The 20685-nt window shown below is 41.5% G+C and overlaps 2 protein-coding genes across 2 annotated transcripts; one reads left to right on the top strand and one right to left on the bottom strand.

Annotated features, from left to right (window-relative positions):
- Nucleotides 1-669: 669 nt before the first annotated feature.
- LOC108938199 (olfactomedin-like protein 3A) lies at nt 670-4967 on the bottom strand. The gene is made up of 3 exons (XM_018758568.2): nt 4782-4967; nt 3147-3432; nt 670-1630 (listed from the first exon to the last, which is right to left on the bottom strand). The coding sequence occupies exons 1-3, from the start codon at nt 4878-4880 to the stop codon at nt 846-848; spliced, it is 1170 nt and encodes a 389-aa protein (XP_018614084.1). The 5' UTR covers nt 4881-4967; the 3' UTR covers nt 670-845.
- Nucleotides 4968-8678: 3711 nt separating this feature from the next.
- On the top strand, nt 8679-12477 carry b3galt6 (UDP-Gal:betaGal beta 1,3-galactosyltransferase polypeptide 6). The gene is made up of 2 exons (XM_018758558.1): nt 8679-8894; nt 11198-12477. The coding sequence occupies exon 2, from the start codon at nt 11208-11210 to the stop codon at nt 12198-12200; it is 993 nt and encodes a 330-aa protein (XP_018614074.1). The 5' UTR covers nt 8679-8894; nt 11198-11207; the 3' UTR covers nt 12201-12477.
- Nucleotides 12478-20685: the final 8208 nt, after the last annotated feature.

The following is a 20685-nucleotide window of genomic DNA, read 5'->3' as shown; positions in this document are numbered from 1 at the left end:
TCAGTGCTTTTCATTTGCTATCCACAGTTATTATTTATGATTGAACTTTGAGGTCCTGTAGACCCAGCTGTCTTGGGAAGTTAAGCAAATCTGGTCACGGAACTATCAGAGTACAAATGGATCACTGTTCAAATTGTTTCCTTTACGTCATTCCTTCGGGGGTTTAAACACTACCAACAAATTCTGTCATTATTTAATTCTTTCCACATTTTTTAGTCACCACCAAAATCTGTATACAAAATCTTGTGTAGCTTAAACATACAAACTGAATAAATGTTGATTTATTAATTGTGAAATGATGAAATGAGGTACAGCTATCAAGCAGAAAAAAGCCATCTAAAGCCATTTAGTATCAGGACAGTGAAATAGACATAGCATAAAGCTGTAGATGCAGTATTTTAAAGATTGCCACATTATAATGCAGTTTTCAGTAGATGACACCTGCGCAGAACATGCAATGAATGACACATGGACATCTTCAGAAATATTATGACATACCAAAATATATTCTGGTTCGGATATTATTGATGGTCACAGCTTATTTTTAATGTTAAAGATATTCTGTTGAAGAAAGAATCTTGTTCCTTTTTTGAAGAACAATTTTAATTCTATAGAATGACGAATAATATTCTCCAATACATATAAATTCTTGTGTAATTTTTGCGCCAGGCAAAAATATATATTCTGCAAATATTTGAGAATGTTGGTGCTTTTTACACAGTTTTATAATATCAGATAAAAAGAATTAATACAAGTAAAAACCTTCCAGGAGGACATTTAAATGTTCATTTTTAGGGACAGTTTCTTGTTCTGCTATTGACACAGGCTTTGCTTGCTGTGGGTCCTCACACTTCCAGCTTCTTTTTCATGACCAGCTTGTAGAGGATCTGGTAGCCATCATCCCAGGCATAGATGAGCTGGTCCCCTGGATTATACTTCATGCTGGAGTGGGAGCCATAGCGCTTGGGGAAGTACACCAGTGGGGCGTCATCATTGGTCACCATGTCGCTCACATCAAACACACACTGCACACGGGACCGGCTTGGGAGCTTGGTGTTGTACACCACATATACTGTACCACAGATGACAAAGGCAACTTCTGCATTCTCCCGAGGACAAGGAGTGTCCCACATCTGCTCCATGTCCAATGTGTTGGGGTCCATCTTAGCCAGGCAGATATTCCTCTCATTTTCTCTTGTTGCATAGATGGCCCACAGACCCTCCTCGTCAACAGCTAGGTCGATGTAGGTCTCAGGGTTGAGGCCATACACAGGTATCTGGTCTTCAGCTGGAAACACTGCAGTGTCAACCACAGATACATTCTTCAGGTTGTACTTTACCACTTGAAACTCTTTGTCCTTTTTAACATAATAGACATGTCCCTTATAGACGGCATGACCCGTCCCATCCCAGGTAGATGGCAGCTTAATCTCCTTGGCACGGGAAATGCCAGGAGAGGTAGCAAAGTCCCGAGCAGAGTTGAACTCGTACAAGCTGTCTTCACTAGTTCCATTAAATATGTAAATCTTATCTGACCGACTGACAATGTCCTTTGTCCAAATTCCTTTGGGTCCGCCCACTCTTTTCAGGATCTTCATAGCTTTGACACTAGAGATCATTTCCCTGCACTCTGCAAAATCAATACAGAGCCAATGTTATTCCAACTACAGCATGAATGATTGATTAACCTTGGTCTTGGAAACACCCTATATACCCTAAATTGCCTTTTTCATGTGACTCTTTCTGTGATTTTCCTGTAATAGACTGGCTTCCCATCCAGGGAGCACCCTGCCTCACCCCCTGCATTTTTTGGATAGACTTCAGAGCAACTCAGTTCTGAATTAGGCAAGCTGTTATTGATTTCCTTATTATTTACTGTGTATTTCTATATACACACACATTTTCTGAACCGCTTGTCCCATACGGGGTCACAGGGAACCAGAACCTACCCGGCAACACAGGGCGTAAGGCCGGAGGGGGAGGGGACACACCCAGGATGGGATGCCAGTCTGTCGTAAGGCACCCCAAGTGGGACTCGAACCCCAGACCCACTGGAGAGCAGGACCTGGGCCAACCCATTGTGCAACCATGCCCCCCTGTATTTCTCTATATTTTCTCTATATTCATTAACTAATTCCTTTGTTAATGCAGAGCACTGTGGTCTAAAAATTGACATCATAAGATTAATTACAAGCCTGACAACTCAACTGTAGGTTTGTGGCACAAGGTTTTATAATGAATGCAACACACAACAAACAGTAAAATTGACTTACAATGTTGTTCTGCAGTAAAACTTGTGGAAAAAAAACACTAATTAATATAATCTTGATGTTCTTTATGTCTTTTCAGTGAAAAAGTGCCTAACAATAATAATGGATCTTAGTGTGGTTGCATAAGAGATGGACTTTGTGCAGCATGACAAGTTAAAAAGTCAAAACTAAGCAGGCTAGGCAAATGCTGATGCTAGCTGAAGATCAGCTTCATAGTCTTGTTGCAGCATGTCCTGAAATTATTTATGGAAGTATTATAATGCATACTTGGGAGTCTATCACCTTACCCATTAAAGACAGTTAGGATTGTGTCTGAAAAAATTAACTGTTTACATATCCGTTGATTTATTATAATACTTGTAAAATATTAATATTATTAATATTTTTAAATGGTTTTGGTGGTCCTCATAATTAATCTTTTCAATATAAACTTTTGCGTGGTATTTAACCTTGTGACCACTACGCTTTTGTGTCACCTGTGAAGCCATTTGCGAATGATAATGAAACTATTTACCACGTTATATGAATGTTACTGACCAATTCGGCTGTTAGTGTCAAGTGCAAAATTTACAAGATTGTATATATAGTAGTCTTGCATAGCAAGATTGTATAACAAGCCATATAAGGTACATGGATGAAAGAAAATCTGACTAGCAGATGGAGGCATTATATCCAAGTGGTAGCAATGTAGTCAATATAAAGAAACCCATGACAATTTCTGTGTTTCTTTAAACATAAAGAGGATATTTATATTTCTTCAAATTTTATGTTCAGTTATAATCTGGATAATTTAGGATCAGTATATACCAACTGGTGCCAGGGTTTTAAGAAGCTTCATTTTAACAGTGCACTTGTAGGTCTGTAGGTCCACTTCACCTGTGAGTTTGTCATACTTGTCCCGGTTCTTCTCCTTCACCAAGGTGACATCCTGCTCCACTAACTTATCGTCTACATCAACACAGGGCTGGGCTCCATTCTGGGTGTCCAAGTAATCCATCTCCCTCTCAACACGCTCCACTCGGGTGTTGATTCCATCAAGGTCAGCACGCAGGGCCTCTTTTTCTTTATCGAGATTCTCCATTAATGCCACCATCTGCTGCTTGAAGTCACGCAGCTCTGTAGCATAGCGACTGGTCTGCTCATGCCATATGGAGATGCGATCCTGATCAAAACAAATGACCCCTGTTATTCATTTGTGAACATTCCAGCAATGCCCCCACAGGGGTTTCGGCCACCATTAAATTATTAAAGAGAACTGAAGAGACATCTCTCTCTTGCTCACTCACACACTCACACACACACACACACACACACAGTCTAAAACCACTTGTCCTGAGCGGGGTCACGGCAAACCGGAGCCTAACCAGTTACACAGGGCATAAGGCTGGAGGGGGAGGGGACACACCCAGGACGAGATGCCAGTCTGTCGCGAGTCACCCCAAGGAGGGCTCAAACCCCAGACCCACCAGAGAGTGGGCACAGACCAAACCTGCCGCACCCCCCTCTGAACAGACATAAAATTCAAAAATAAAATGTGAATGTAAATACACGTATTCAGATTGCAAAACAGTTTTTAAAACATATGTGTACAATATCACTAAAGAATGACTGTGTTATAATGCATTACTGTTGTAGAATTATTTCAACACAAGAAACAAAAAAAAGTTCTTTTCATGTACTTTATATTAACTTTTCTACCTTTAAATTTTCCAAATTTTTGATGAGAACGATTTTTGATGTCTATTTTCTACGTAAGATACAGAAAGACATATTAAAGGGTAACTGTAATATCTCAAATTACATCCTCTAGGACTAGTAACAGTAAGCAGTTGGATACAGAATGAAACCCTGTTGTTATAAGGGTAGGAGTGCAGTGTACATGTTTATTTTAACCGTATAATAGCATATTATAGTCCAAACTGCAATATCTTAACATTGTGAGTCACTTGGAAAAAGAGTGAGCTAAATGAATAAATATAAATGTAAATGTAAATTGATCGAAATGAAATTAAACGAATTTCACTCTGATCTAAGCAAAATTTCCCAAAGACTAATTCAACCGTTAAATTTGTTGCAGTGAAATTGGAGTTTTTATTACTTCATTCTTAGAAACTCTTAAGTCCTAAGACCCTGTGGAAGCTGATGAAGTGGATCGAGATTGTAATAATGGGAAAGTGAGAGTTCAGCCGAGGACTCGCATAACGGAAAAAACGAGGGTTTCGAAACAACGTCTCCTTGTGGGGTGCTTTAACTGTCCCTGGAGTTTGCAAGAAGTTAGCAGTTGTCATCGTTCATCGTTCTCTCTGTTATTCCAATTCTCCTTTCAAACTCTAACATAACAGTCTGGTGTATATATGAAAAAGCTGAGCTAATGCAGTGTGCAGCCATTAACACTTTTCAATTCGGCAGCTGTATTTGACCGAGCCTCTCCTACGCACACTCCTTCTGTCAGGACAGCCCAGCCCCACTCGTTTTTGGGACTCCAGGGTTTGCCTGGGGAGACACACTTACCTCGATGGCCAGAAGCCTGCGCTCCAGATACTCCATTAGGGCTTGATGCTGTGTGCCAGCGAGACCAAAGAGGGTGAGGAGAAGTAAAAAAACTGCCATTGTGAAGAAGAGCAGACTTTAGTCAGCACGAGTTCTGAAATACTGCTGCAGATCTGCTGTGTCTAACTCCCACGTGTGTTTGTGTGTGTGTGTGTGTGTTGGAGAGAGCAAAGGAGGAGATCCCACTTATTCCACAGGAATGTTTTAACAAAGGAAGGAGGAGGGGCCTTTAACATCTGGTACTGCTCTGTACTGCCAGCCCCCTCCTACCCTCCACCTATACCTACTGCCCTCCCTTGCTCCATTTCCGCTGTGTTCCACTCTGTCACCAGCGTCTGCTGCGGTTCCCTTCTCGCAACAGATTTTTATTTTTTTTTCAATACTTTATTCAATACCATAAGAACAAAAATAAAAATTTCAACACTCCACATCACATACACAAAACAACCTCACATTTCATTGTAAAAACATTTCTCAACGTAAACAGGACAGAGCTTACTCACTTCTCCAAACATCTTATTTCACTAATATAAAGAGACATAAGCATCAGAATTTAACAACAAATTTAAATATTCATTTTGACAAAAAGAACCTGGGACTTCTAAAATCCTTCACCAAAAAGTTATTTAAATACAAGGTTTAAAACACATGTGTTCCATACCCACAGAGAAAAGTACCAGGCACCCATGCCAAAACCCTCATATTCTGATTTAGCTCCGTCAATAAAACGATAAACATTAAACATTCATACAACGCACACCTAAAAGAATAAAACATGAAATCTAAAATACTGTAAAATCTACAAATTAAAATCAATTACACACACACACACACACACACACACACACACATTTTCAGAACCGCTTGTCCCTTACGGGGTCACGGGGAACCGGAGCCTACCCGGCAACACAGGGCGTAAGGCCGGAGGGGGAAGGGGACACACCCAGGACGGGACGCCAGTCCGCCGCAAGGCACCCCAAGCGGGACTTGAACCCCAGACCCACCGGAGAGCAGGACTGCGGTCCAACCCACTGCGCCACCGCACCCCCTTAAAATCAATTATTCAAACAGTTTTTCGAAACAAAACTCTCCATCCTCCACAGCTGTCAGTTGGGACTCTTCCACCGGCCCTGACGAACTGAACCTAGGGGGAGACCCCACCCAAGACTAGTCAATAACTAATAAGCTCGAGTGATCGGGTACCGCTATGGAGGAGGAAGCATCTTCTCGGCCCTTTTGAGATCAACCCAGCCTCCCTCCTGAGCCTTTTTTTCTTCCTGGTCACTCCCACAAAGTCCCGTAAAATGTCCGAGTGACCGGGTGTGTCCCTCTCCTCCTCAGCCTGGGACCCCTCAGAAGTGCCTAGCAAAGAAGGAGACTGTGCCACACCGGCCCCGGACAACCGCTCTCTTACCTCAGCATCCGCTGCTGATCCCAGCTGCTCCGCAGTAGCGCCAGATGAAGGCTGGGCTTCCACACCGTCCCCTGTCGGCACCGCCTCTGCCCGCACCACCCCGGCATAGGTTGGTTTGTGCTGCGGGCAGCTGCGGGAGAGATGATCTTCCCCCTGCACTGGGTACAGTGGCGGGGGCCTACACAGTCCTTGGCCAGGTGGCCGATCTCCAAACATCGCTGGCACTTCATTGTCTTACATGATCTCCTGGTGTGTCCCTGTCCCGCAACAAATACCTGTAGAAGACTGGGACACATTAAGCATGGAGGGGTGAGGATTGTTTTGCAACTCAGACATAAACCCTGAGGAGGATAGCTGGTAGCCTAGTGGCTAGCACTACTACCTTTAGACCCCACGGTTACAAGTTCAAGCCTCACCTCCAAGTGTAGTACCCTTGAGCAAGGTACTTACCCTGAATTGCTCCAGTAAAATTACCAAGCTGTATAAACAGGTAAATAATTATAAGACACTTTGGAGAAAAGCATCGAGTAAATATAAAGTATTCTACACACTGACTGTCCTGGTGGAGGAAAAGAGCATTTATGGTTACTTTTAGTTTAAATCGGATGGATAAAACCAAAGATCCCGACCACTGCTAATCCGTACAGCTCAGGTCATTGCTGCAACACTTTCAGTTTGTGTGACCCACGTCATTGCTCTAGTTTCACATCATTTTTGCTATTTGCAGGTTTTATAGATACATAGATTTTCTGAGAAGTGTTTTTGGAAAGTAAGGATACACACACACACACACACACACACACACACACACACACACACACACACACACACACACACACACACACACACACACACACACACACATTTTCAGAACCGCTTGTCCCATACGGGGTCACGGAGCCTACCCGGTAACACAGGGCGTAAGGCCGGAGGGGGAAGGGACACACCCAGGACAGGACGCCAGTCCGTCGCAAGGCACCCCAAGCAGGACTCGAACCCCAGACCCACTGGAGAGCAGGACTGCAGTCCAACCCACTGCACCACCGCACCCCCACAATCAAACACAAAATGTTATTTTTTCCCAGTCATTTCTAATTGTCACTTAGCAAAGGACTCCAATTACTTCCAGGATGCACCCTGCTTAGTACTTACTTGTGTTCTGTTCTTCTGACACAGGCTCTTGACCACTGAAACCCCAATTTGGACAAAAGGGTTATAATGGGGGCAGACAGAGGCATGGTGGTACAGTGGGTTTGACCAGGTCCTGCTCTCCAGTGGGTCTGGGGTTCAAGCCCCACTTGGGGTGCCTTGCAATAGACTGGCATCTTGTCCTGGGTGTGTCCCCTGGCCCTATGCTCTGTGCTGCTGGGTTAGGCTCTGGCTCCCTGTGATCCTGCATGGGACAAGTGTTTTTAGCTGGTGTGTGTGTGTGTGTGTGTGTGTGTGTGTGTGTGTGTGTGTGTGTGGGTTATAATGGGAAGTGAGTGACTTCCTTTGATTCAGATACAAGGTAATAAGTTAACCTTTTAGAACATAAGAATGAGTAATTATTAGCATAATGTTCAATATTTTAAAAATATTTATCTAATTTTATTTCAGTTAGAACATTCACATCACCGTCTGAAAACCACAGAAAACATAGCATGAAAAATGCAACCCACTCCAAACTAAACACTGAGATGCGAGAAAGCTGTTTATCCACCAGCAAAGAGGATTATACACAGCCAGTTGAGAGAGTTTGGTCCGCAGGAGCTCAGGAATAATGAAAAGTGCAAAACTAAAATCCACCAATAGAATCCCTGCATATGTCTCTAGGCAATGCAGATGTTGGAGCATGAAATGCAGAGTTATACTGACTGTATTGTGCATGGAAATCTTAACTCTGCAAGCAAAATTGCAACACTGTAAAGAAACATTAGTAAAGCTGATGACTCAGTACCATAAAGTAGTTCTTAGCATGCCTGTCTTATGTAGGCCTCAGCACTGTAAATTAAACTATTTATATTTTTGGTCCACATCATACATTCAACATTCAGTTATTCACATACAAGAAAGGTCATGATGCATTAAAATAAAAATGAATAACACATGTTGGCTAATATCAAAGAGCTTCAAGGCAGGACAGATGGTCACGGTCATGGTGGTGTTGTTGTGCAGTGAGAACTGGGCTGAAGACAGGATAAAGTAGGCAGAAATGTTGGAGTAAAATCTGACTGCAAGCATAAATAACTAATCTAAACGTGAGAAGTATTGGGAATAAACTGAAGGTAATTTTTAACAACGTTTAAATAAAACGTTTGAAACGCTAATCAAAAGAACTATCGTCATTCTCAGTGGTTTGAATACCATCCGCATTTCGCGCTACGTGCCACGCGCTCGTTGTTCCTGACTCAAGCAACGTCACTTCCTGTGCCGCAGTATTGCTTCCTGCAGAGCCACTCGCGCAGCGTACAAGTGCCAGTGTGAGCGCTGGTGGGAGTCTCCGAAGTGGAAGGTCGAACGATTGCGGGATCGTGGTGGTATTTCCCCCCCTATGGGGTCGATTAACGCCTTTGAAATGTAAAGGGAAACGTTGCTTCGTTTGTTTGACATCGTTCCGCAATGACTAAACGCGCTCGAGGAGACATGCGAATCCGTTACGACAGTCAGTAATCAGCCAGGTAGGTAGGTCTCGTTGTGGAAGCGGCCCTGTTGTTCTCATCTCATCATCGTGCTCTGTGTCGTTTCCCTTACTTCCAGCCGGGCTGATTGATTGTTCACTCCATATTTCCCACCCTTACACTATAATCCATCACTAGCCAAGCTGGTTTAGAATAAAACAGACGTCATCATCTCTGGTCTCCCTGTCTGATTTATCAAGCCCAAGCTTGAAAGTAATTTAACAGCTTTAATTTTAGTGCTTTGTCACTCACTGTCTTAATTCTGCATGTTCATTGATCTCTTCATGAGTCTTTTTATGTCTTGGTGAATCATAATAATGATATTGACCACTGTGTAACTTCCTCAGTTAACCTGATTCACATTTATATTAGTTACATGTATTCATTTAGCTGATGCTTTTCTCCAAAGTGACTTACACCATTAGTCTAATTGCAGTTATTTACCCATTTGTATAGCTGGGTAGTTTACAGTTCAAGGGTGCTACAGTGGGGGGTGAGATTCAAACCTGTAACTTTTGGGTCCAAAGGCAGCAGCTCTAACTACTATGCTATTAGTGTTTCCCGAGTCATTAAACAAATCAGTGGCCTGTTATGTCTTGTTATGCAGGTATTGTCTTAAACTGGTATGTTTTACAAGATTCAGTGGATCTAAACATCAGTCCTGTGGGATTTATAAATTGATGAGATCTGATAAAGGTCGTAGTGATATTATCAGCTTTATACTGATTATCCATTTACATGGCAGAGCGATTATAGGTTAAGTCCTTTGATCAAATGTGCTGTAGCAGCCCTGTGATTTGTACCAGAAATCTTCAGATTGACAGCTCTAACCAGGACATGACCTGCTGCAATCATGGTACAGACAGGAACGTGTTTTGCTGTCTCATATATATCCTGCTGAGGCCTAGCCGGACACATTTCTATGCATATCTCCCAAGCTGTTCTTGCTAATTGTTGTGAATCACTGTGTTCTCATTTACACCAGTCTGATAATCAGGTAAGTTAGAGTCCAGAGACGCATTTGTCAAAAAGAAGCAAATACGGGTTTGCTCCTTGGCAGGTGGAGGATGGTTAGTGTTTTGGTCGTTTCTTTTCAAACCCACCTGGGGAAAACATATGACCACTTTGTCAGCAGGGCACAAATGACTCATCATGGCATTACAGACAGTCCCTGGATTACGAACAAGTTTCGTTCCTAACTCTGTCTTTAAGTTGAATTTGTATGTAAGTCGGATAATTGTAGATTTCATCGGGACAGAGCCTTTTACATGCTCCATTATTTTCCCTTTGTCTTTTACAGTTGTCCCGATCGTTGACTGACTGTCGCCTAATGCTTTTCCCTTGTTTGTTTGGCGTTTCACCTTTTTCTGATCATTTTATTTCCACTTTAGTTTCAATTGTTACAGCAGTCACAATTATGAAAAGTAGCATCGACTGACTATCCCATTGTCTAGTATTGTTATATTATTATAGGTAGGAACGTATGTTATTGTTTAGGGGACACTTTTGTTCCAGCCTGCTAAATTTCTTTTTATCATTAAGAGCCGAGTATTGTACTGAAATGGTTCAGGTTGAGTACATTTACATATTTAGCTGACACTTTTCTACAAAGCGACTTACCCCGCTGTATAAATGGGTAAATAATTGTAACTTTTATTGGAGCAGTTGCTCAGCATAGTACATGGATATAACTGGTTTAAATGTTCAGAAAAGGAACTGTAAGAAGGGTTGTTCAGCTTTTACCAGCTGATATGCATACATATGCAGGTATTTATCTCCATGTGCAACATCTGGTTATTCCGATATCAGTTTTTAAACAGTTTTGTTGGTTTAGTCTAAGAAAACATGTTTCTTACATTTACTTCGACAGAATTTGCGCTGCAATTTTTAACATTTAAAGCTGCATATAGGATCTGCGAGTGCTCATGGGACATCTGCGTCATTCCATGTGACCTAGCTGTTTTTGCTGTAGATGTCTGTCAGCTAAGCTAATAAAATGTGTTATTGTTTCAGGTACAGTGCAGCAAAATTTCTGCTTCTTGCTCTGTTCCTATGGGATTGCAGATTAGTAATATGACCTGCCATCATTGCACACTAGTAGGTTGTTACTTAGCAACAACAGAAGTCACACCATAATAATGTAAAGCTGAATTAGTGTAGCCATGTTCTTGAGAACATGTAATGAAATGATACTTTCTTTAGTTTTAGTGGTATTGCAAAAATTACATTTTTTTTTTGTAGCACTTTTCTATTTTATGATCAACAATTAAGCAGGTTGTTTGTGTTGTCTTGTCACCCCCAAGTCTTCACACCATGAACCTGGTGCGGCTGGTATGTCGCCACAAGACCGCCGTGGTCATCGGGGGTCTGTGCCTGTTTGGAGTGGTACTCCTTTTCCTGGCCAAGTGCACATCTGAAACCCTAAAAGCGCCAGAGCTGCCTGGACCAGCTCCCCATTCTGAGACTGAACGACAGGAGGCCCGACCCAAGGAGATGTCAGTCTTCCTTGTGGTGCTGGTCACCACTGGACCCAAGTACACGGAGAGACGAAGCATCATCCGCAGCACTTGGCTGGCGAAGCACGACCCAGAAGTGCTGAGCCTGTTTGTGGTGGGCACTGAGGGCTTGTCTAGCGAGGACATTCAGAGCCTGAGTGCAGAACAGACCCGTCACCGTGACCTCCTCCTGCTGCCGCAACTGAGGGACTCCTACGAGAACCTGACCCTCAAGCTCCTGCACATGTACTCCTGGCTGGACCAGAATGTGCACTTCAGCTTTGTCCTGAAGGCCGACGATGACACCTTTGCCAGATTAGACCTCATCAAGGAGGAGCTGAAGACCAAGGAGCCCAGCAGACTCTACTGGGGATTTTTCTCAGGAAGGGGGAGGGTGAAAACAGCAGGGAAGTGGAAGGAGAGCACCTGGGCACTGTGCGACTACTACTTGCCTTATGCCCTGGGTGGGGGCTATATCCTCTCTGCTGACTTGGTGCACTATGTACACATCAGTGCCAGCTACCTAAAGGTCTGGCAGAGTGAGGATGTGTCCCTGGGGGCCTGGCTAGCCCCAGTGGACGTGCATCGCGTGCATGACCCCCGGTTTGACACGGAGTACAAGTCTCGGGGCTGCAACAACAAGTACCTGGTGACACACAAGCAGAGCCTGGAGGACATGCTGGAGAAGCACCAGACCCTGGAGAAGGAGGGTCGTCTGTGCAAGGAAGAAGTGAAGCTGCGCCTCTCGTACATCTACGACTGGAACGTTCCACCATCCCAGTGCTGCCAGCGCAAGGATGGCATTCCTTAAGGGACCTCGGCACCCTTTCACAGTTTTAATGTATTTATTTATTTATTTATTTATTTATTTATTTATATATACCTTCAGCTTTGCCCTAGTTTGGTCGCTGTGGGAATTCCTTGGGGATCAGGGTGGGGACCTGCCGGGAGTTTCACGTGGGGACTGTAGTCTGTATGGGCGATTGTCTCCTTCGGCTCTGTCTTGTACCTACAGGACTCATGGTGCAGTGTGTTTGTATCTGCTGTCTGTGTTTATGTGTGCACAGTGATTAAAGGGCCTTGTGAAACCTGTCTCACATTTATGTGTACTTGTGATTTTCTTCAAATTCTGCATGTAGAAAGGATGGACTACAATGGTAACTTCAAGAGCCAATAGGAGGCTCAGTGCTTGTTCCTAGCTGGCACTTTATTGCTTTCTGATGACAGAACTCGGCCTGAAAAACATACTGTGCAGTGGGCGCGCCTTATCCGTGGTTATATGGTTTCAGCACCCAAGCAGATGTGCAAAAACCGCAGATGCTCAGGACCCTTACATAATTTTACCCTATACTGCCTTTCCATATTGGCAGCCAACTTCCGCAAACGACATGCCGCCTTTCAACAAATCTAATATTTTAATTTTGTCACTCAGATTTTAGCAGTTTACGATCCTTCTTTGGCTTGGAGGGATTACCATCACTTTGCCTTTTTGAAGCTGTATTATCACTAATCTAGCACTTAAGGGTAGTGAAATCGTGTATTTAAAAACGATTACTTACATAAAGCGAATACAGTGGCTGATACAGCGGGACTGAGGGTTGGCTGGGCTTAGGTACGCCATGACTTGGCAGCCTGCATGTGTTTCTTGTGCGTATTTAGCGGGCAGTGCTGTGCATAGGAATTTCAAATGTTCTTTTTCGAGAATATTCTGGCTTTTTAAAAAAATATTTTCAAACTGCGGATGGCAAACCCGCAGATAAGGAAGGCTGGCTGTACAGTAGACTTTTAAAACATGCTGGCTGAATGGACTAAAATAACAAAAGAGAACTAAGAAGGTGGATGTTGCGGAGACAGGAAGTGTTCAAACTTTCATTGCATGTAAGACAAACGGATGTTAGATCCTCATTCAGTCCTGATTCTGTTTAGCACAATGAAACTACTTCTGATCGTGACTCTTCTGTCAGGTAAGGAATGTCTTCCTTGGTCACTGCATTGTCATCTATCTAAGGTCAATGATAACTCTTTTTGTCTTGGATTATGAAATATATTTTTATTTTCTTTAAGAAATTCAAGAGTGAAAAGAGGGTGGTAATAAAAGAGAAATCAAATTATTATACTCAGATTTAATATGTTTTAATATATTAGTATTTCTTTAAATGAAATGCAGCAATATTTAATGCTTCAATGGATGTTGGTAAGTGTGATAAATGGGAGGTTAATTTTGTTGAACACTGTCTTTCTCTAGGTGCTCATTGTAACTATATATCGTGTCCAGTAGAACTTAGAGTCAAAGAACACGGAAGTCTGACCATCGAATGCAGCTATGATAAATCTTACAAAAACAAAGATAAATACTGGTGTAAAGGAAGAAGATTCTGGGATTGTACAATTTTGGAAGATACTCGTTCCTCTAAAAACAACCACAGAATTTCTATATCAGATGATAAGAAAAAAACTTACTCCGTTACTATGAATGATCTCACGGAGAATGATAACGGGACATACTGGTGTGGAATAGAATTGTTTTTGAAGGATAAGAATTGCCAAATGGACATCGTCGTGGAGAAAGGTAAGAATCCACAAGTGTAAGCAGATGCAGATAATTACACAAATCAATATGGTACCAGGAAGTTTACATTATTGCAACACATCCAGAAATAATAATAAAAAAAGCAGGTATAGTGCATCTTCGTTTTGCTTTCTCTCATAAAAGGAGAATCAATTAAACATACCCCTCTAAACATTGTACCAAATCATCCATGATCACGAGTAATTTTAAGGAACAATAGCAGTTTATTTATACCCTAAAAGGTGTTATATGAATTTATGCAGCATATTTGATGTGTTCCCACAGTGAGAGACACCTGTTATCTAATTAAAAGTAAAATGCATAAGCAAGCATATGTCCTTGTTTTTAAATTGGTTCTCAGATGTTGCATACTACAAATTTCAGCTGTACCCAGCTTTTCAAATGGGGAAGTAATTGTTGGCAGATTAACATTGTAAGGTGCTTTGGAGAAAAGTGTCAGCTAAATGAATATATGCCAATGAAGAACATAAGTATAAATGATTTTCTGTTTATGCAACTTTTTACGTGTTATTTGTTTATCGTACAGATCTGAGGATAAATTCAAACGTTGAGCAGGCTACAACAAACGTGTCAACAGTCACAGTGAGCAGTGCTCACACCACAGAGATACATAATGAAATAGGAACTGGAATTGGGTAAATCATTTTTCCTCTTTCCTCCTTTGTCTTTATATTGTAGTTATACAGTAAAACGAATATTCCATAATGTTCACATACCCAATTTGTATTACACAAAATCACATACTATTGCTGCTGCACGAGTTGTGTTTGATTTGCCAAAGCATTACCATGTATCTCCTCTACTCATTTCTCTGCACTGGCTTCCTATAGCTGCCCGAATCAAATTCAAAACCCTGGTTACCGTGTACAAATGCATCAATAGAACTGCTCCCAGCTCTTTACAAGACTTAATCAACCGCTACACCCCAGCCAGACCCCTTCATTCGTTCGTCTACTTTTGCTCGCTTGGTGGTCCCGCGCACGAAAGGCAAAGCTTTGAGGTCCTCGGTCCTGGGTCTGTTGTGGTGGAATGACCTTTCCATGTCACTCAGAACTGCAGAAACTCTATCTATTTTCAAGAAGGGTCTGAAAGCTCACCTTTTTCAGATCCACTTCGCCCAAGATCTCTCCAGCTCATTTATGGTGTAACTGTTCACTCATCATAATTCCATAAGCATCCCCAGATACAACCTTTATTCAGCCACTACTCTGGCATTGTATTTGCTTATTTCTGTTTCTTATAGTATTAAAAAAAAAAAAATTGGTGGGTATTGGGATTTGTCTATCCTGTGTTTTATGCACCTACTCAAACGATGAACCTTGGTGCAGCACGTGGTAGGGAACAAACTAGGTTTGCTTGAGACTTTCATGTCTGCAGCTATGTCTCTTTCTCTTAATGTAATGCTTAAATTGTACTTTTGCTGAGATGTACGTCACTTTGGACAAAGTGTCTGCTAAAAAAAAAAAAAAAAAGAAAAAAGTAGGACGTAGCTGTGGTCTTAAGATCACATGAGTTGCTCTAATAGCATCAGAGATCAACCGTGGCAATTCCATATTTGTGTCATTGGACATACAACCATCCTTCTGTACACAGCAGCCTGTCTCTTGCACAGAAGGTGCTCATTATTACTGGAACAATAGATGAAGTGTCAGTGAAAGGTTTCGCTGAAATGCTTCCCAGAGGCCAGGTATAGCAATATTGAATCTCACTTGGATCTGACAAGAGCAATAGAGCATCTAACTTGTCCCTGGTTGTCCCTGCTGGCATTAATAATATTAGGTTGTGGCAATTGAAAGTATTAAAGAAGAACTTAATTTCATTGTCCAACAAAATTAAATGAAAATGGTCTAGTGAGTAGCGCTGCCACCTCTCGGCACCTGGGTTGTGCGAGAAGGACATAGGTTTGATGCCTGCTCCGTGTGTGTGGAGTTTGAATGTTCTCAAGTGTCTGCATGGGTTTCCTCCAGGTGCTCTGGTTTCCTCTCACAGTCCAAAGACATGCAGTTCAGGTGAATTGGTGATAATAAATTGCCCACAGCCCCAGCCACTGGTTTGTCAGTGTGAGTCCCAAGCCTAGGTAAAAGGTGACGTGGATGTCAGGAAGGGCACCCGGTCATAATTGTAAAATCTCTGCCCCAGCCACATCACCACATACCTACGGCACTTGGAGTGAAAATGGCCAAACTGTTGTTCTCCTGGAGTGTCTGTTATAAAACTGAACAGTAGTATTGTCTGGCCAGCTGAATGTACTGTATGTAATCTACTGAAGGACACACTCCTCAAGATGAAAAGGTTGCAACTTCTCATCTCTAACTGCCACGCTACTGAATGTCCTATAATAAGAAAACTCAGACAGAAAGTAACAATATGCATGCAATTATCAAAAGAAAAAGTCCCATTATTTCAGATACTCCAGAAATCTATCTAAATGAATGAAAATGTCTCATTATATATGGAGTTCTTTATGTGTTAGTTTTGAATATAGTAAAATTTCCTTCTTTGCAGAATATATATAAAAAAATCATGAGGTATACAAACTCATTAGTATGTAAAACTGAACACACCCATCTTTGATCTCATGATGTAGTCTTGTAGTTTTTACCATACAACTTCGGTGACAGGTCCCTGTCTTGTGATTAATGTCACTATTGTTTCTGAAATAGAAGTAGTTTACACTTACAGATGCTTTCAGCCCACAAGCTTGACTTACACTGCTAGTACTGTACACTACTAACAATGGATCATTCATCCATACATCAGTGGAACACACTCTCTCTGTCACTCACACACTATGGGTGAACCTGAACTGCATGTCTTTGGACTGTGGGAGGAAACCCACTCAGACATGAGGGGAACATGCAAACACCACACAGATTGAAAGAGGCTCAAACCCACATCCTGTTGCAGCACCCAGGCACTGTGAGACAGCAGCACTAGTCACTGTACCACTGTGCTTATACTATGCCATTCCATTCCCTTGGTGGATGACATTGAATATTCATGGTGCAGGGGACTCCCTAGACCTTCAAGGCAGCTCTTAAATACGGTAAGAATGAGAAACCCAGAATATTAACTTTCTTCTAACTGGGTAGGATTGTCAAGGAAGGATGGGCAGCTTGCTAGCCTTGGACCCATAGATGTTTCTTACCATGTAGCAACCATTAAAAGTTTTGCTTCCTGTTTTCCATTGCCTTTTACTTTCTGGCTTTTCCCCTACTGCTGTTTCTCACCGAATTGTTGATGTTGAATTCTGTGCCACATGTCATAAAATGTGTTTGTGTGGTTTTTCTTTGTACATTAATCTTTGCTGAGCACTCAGATGAATCTTGTTTGAAAGTGCGATACAGGAAAATAAAATGGAATGTAATTATTTGTATTTAATTCATATTGGTACTTGATGAGTCACTCATACTGAACACACTCCCTTACATCTGTAGCAAAGGACACTGTAGCCAGTCACACTGTTTCAACTGCTGTTGAGCACAGTAAATCATACTGAGTTCCACTATCTTTCAGATCAACATGGAAGATGTCACCTGTTCAAAATATAGCCATCATCTCTGTGACCCTTTTGCTACTACTTTTCTGCTTGGCTATAGCTGTTATCACATGTAGACTCAAATGTAAGTGGTGGAAGGTGACATTTAGTTTACACTTGTAGTATGCTAGCTGATCTAGCCGTTCTGAATGCATTTTTATTCACTTTTGTGACTAATAGCTACTTTTTACCATCACCTTTTTCCACTTTATCTTAATTTTAAGAGAATTTTTTTTTCTATTAGTTAATGTTCTTATTCAGAGATGAGTTCACTGTAGTTCACATTATTTAATGTAAGTTTGCTTGTTTTTTGTTTTCATTTGTTTCATTTGTGGCTGTGAATTTTTGCACTATGCTTTAGTAATTTTACAATGTATATTACACTGAGTTTAACATCAACTTATCATACCATGTGTCAGTAGGACCCATATTTATGTTTATGAAGAAATTAAGATAACATTGTAACAGTTCTAAAATATTTGTTTCAGCCAAACAAGTGAAACAGAACCCCAGAAACAGTGGCCAGGTAAATACCTTAATTTCACATGTCACTGGTAGCCCTTTGTATGTCAGCTGAGTATGTTGCCCTTCCTGCTTCACATATTGAAAGGCATGCCTTGGAACATACTGCAGGACTAAACCTCAACACTGAACTGTTCTCTCTTGTATCAGCCCCCAGATGAAGAAGCAGAAGTAAATTATGTTGAAGTTACAAAAAACGTTAAGAGAAGCAAACCTGAGTCTAATAGTATTTATGCCAACGTGAGCATCGTTGCAGTGGAGCAACAGCTTCCACACGACTCCAGTGTTGATTACGCAGCCATCAATTGTCAGTGAACGATGAAGGCAGCACTGCAAGATGTCACCTTGAAGAAAAACTGATTTAACATTAATTTAGTGTTAATTTAGGACATTTGTGTGATTTTGCTCAGAAATCACTTTCATCATCATGGAATGATCTTTCATTCATTCAAAAAAGTCTTAGATATTTAAACAGTTTAGGTTTTAACAGGTTAAAAGACTGTTAAAAAATGTTTATTAGGCATTGCACAAGGAATTGTATTTAAAGCATGAATATACTGTAATACAGTAGAATGACTAATGTAGATATTTTATAGATTACTGTTTATTTTTTATTCTTACAATTTCATAAAACATGATTTTATCTGATTCTTTTTGACAGTAAAGCTTTCCTAAATGTAATGAGAATCCAGTGACATATAGTATTAACTTTAGTTGTAAATGTAAATGTGTACTAAGCTCTTAGGTTATGGGGCAATGTAATTTAAATTTCAGATGGGGTAAATTTATTTTTGTTAAACTGGAGATTTTAAATAAAAACCCAGGTTACATTTCTGCTTATTTATTCTATACCAGAAAATGTAATGTCAAACAGTTCTACAGCCTCATGCAACAGTAACTGAAATGCAACTTGTATGTCCTCTAGCGGGGGAGTAGTGGAAATAACTCCCATCATTTTTTTTTTTAATTCATTTAGCTGACACTTTTCTCCAAAGCAACTTACAATGTTAAGGCATTTATAGTTATTTACCTATTTAAAAAGCTGGGTAATTTTACTAGAGCAATTTAGGCTAAGCACCTTACTCAAGGGTACTACAGCCAGAGGTGGGAATCAAACCTGCAACCTTCTGGGTCCAAAGGCAGTACCTCAATGCTACAAGCTGCCCTTAAACATATGTACAGGCCAAATCATGAGCACCATGTGGCAGGAAGCTACTGAACCACACCCACTCACCTCCTTGTCCTCAGTCACTCCCAGGTTTCAGCATCAGTTAGGGCATGGGACGAGCCAGGTTCAGATAGTGACCAACTGGGGAATCAGCCTGGTTCTAGAGTACTTTCACTAGGGCAGGGATGGTGACACATAATGGGTGGGCATACTGTTACACTAGGAAAGATTGCATTTGGTGAGGCAGAACAAAAAATTTGACAGGTTACTTTCTTCTCCCTATACTTCAGAAAGAACATCCATTGATGTGAACCCTTAACTGACAAGATAAGGCCTTTTGATTCAAAAAGAAAGTAAAGAACAAAACCCAAAACAAAGTACAACACAATGATCACAAACACCAAGCCTCACTGAACTGAACTTGTTGGCACTCTCGGTGCTCAGCACATTGACTAGATACTGCTGCTACTGTGCTAAATCACCTCTCAAACACCTCAACCTAATGCAAGGTGAATACACACATCTTAGTTAGCACCCTGAAAGTCTATTTTTGTAAAGAGTCTCTTCATTGATCCACCTGGTTGCAGTTGATGCTCATTTCTTGTTAAAACTGTTTCTGTCAGAGAAATGTAATGGAAACATGGGTAGAGCATGCAAAATCCAACCAGACTGATATGAACCCTTGTCAGAACACATAGACCAGGCAAAGTGTGGCACCAGTGTGAGTTGCTGTCCTGTCTACTGCTGTGGCCTTCTCATTTCAGTCTGATTTTGGAATTTTTAGAAGGTGGCTTTTATAAGTTTCCCCCTGCACTCTTTTGCTGTTTATGAATCATCTAAAACTGTAGAAAGAATCCCAGGAGAACATGCAAACACCATGTAGAGGTGGATTCATCCTCCCCATCTGATCACACAGCCCAGGTGCTATGTATGCTACCTGTTGTGCCACTGGGCTTTACAAAGTCATTATTAGGACACATCCATCGCCATCTGGTTCCCCTTGGCCTCCACCCTCTCCAAGACCAGGCTGCAGTGAGTGGTCCGCTCCACGTAAAAGATCACTGGCTGTCAGCTACAATCAGTAAAAGACCTGCTCACTGTTGGGAAGAACAAAAGAGCTGGGAAGATTGCTGCAGATCTTAACCATCCCAGCAATCACCTCTTTACCAAACTGCCACCTGAGAGACGGTACAGGTCTATCACCAATCGGACTTTTCCTAAAGCCACCCCTGTCAATAAAATCAATCAGGTGCACCCCCCAAACCACATCTAATATTGTCCTAAATCTTTTCTGTAATTGTAAACTTGAACTAACATTAACGTAACACTAACCTAACCATTACTAAACCCTAACCTAACCCTAATACAACCCCAACCATGAGTAAAGCAGACATTACCCTAACCTAACCGTAACCAAACTGTAACCCTAACCAAGCCCTGTTTTAACCTAACCTTAACTTAATTGTAAACTAAAACTA

The sequence above is a fragment of the Scleropages formosus genome, chromosome 2 (assembly GCF_900964775.1).
Source record: "Scleropages formosus chromosome 2, fSclFor1.1, whole genome shotgun sequence".
Taxonomy (NCBI): Eukaryota; Metazoa; Chordata; class Actinopteri; order Osteoglossiformes; family Osteoglossidae; genus Scleropages; species Scleropages formosus.
The sequence above is the reverse complement of the archived record's forward strand: the minus strand, read 5'-3'. Positions and strand labels throughout refer to the sequence as shown.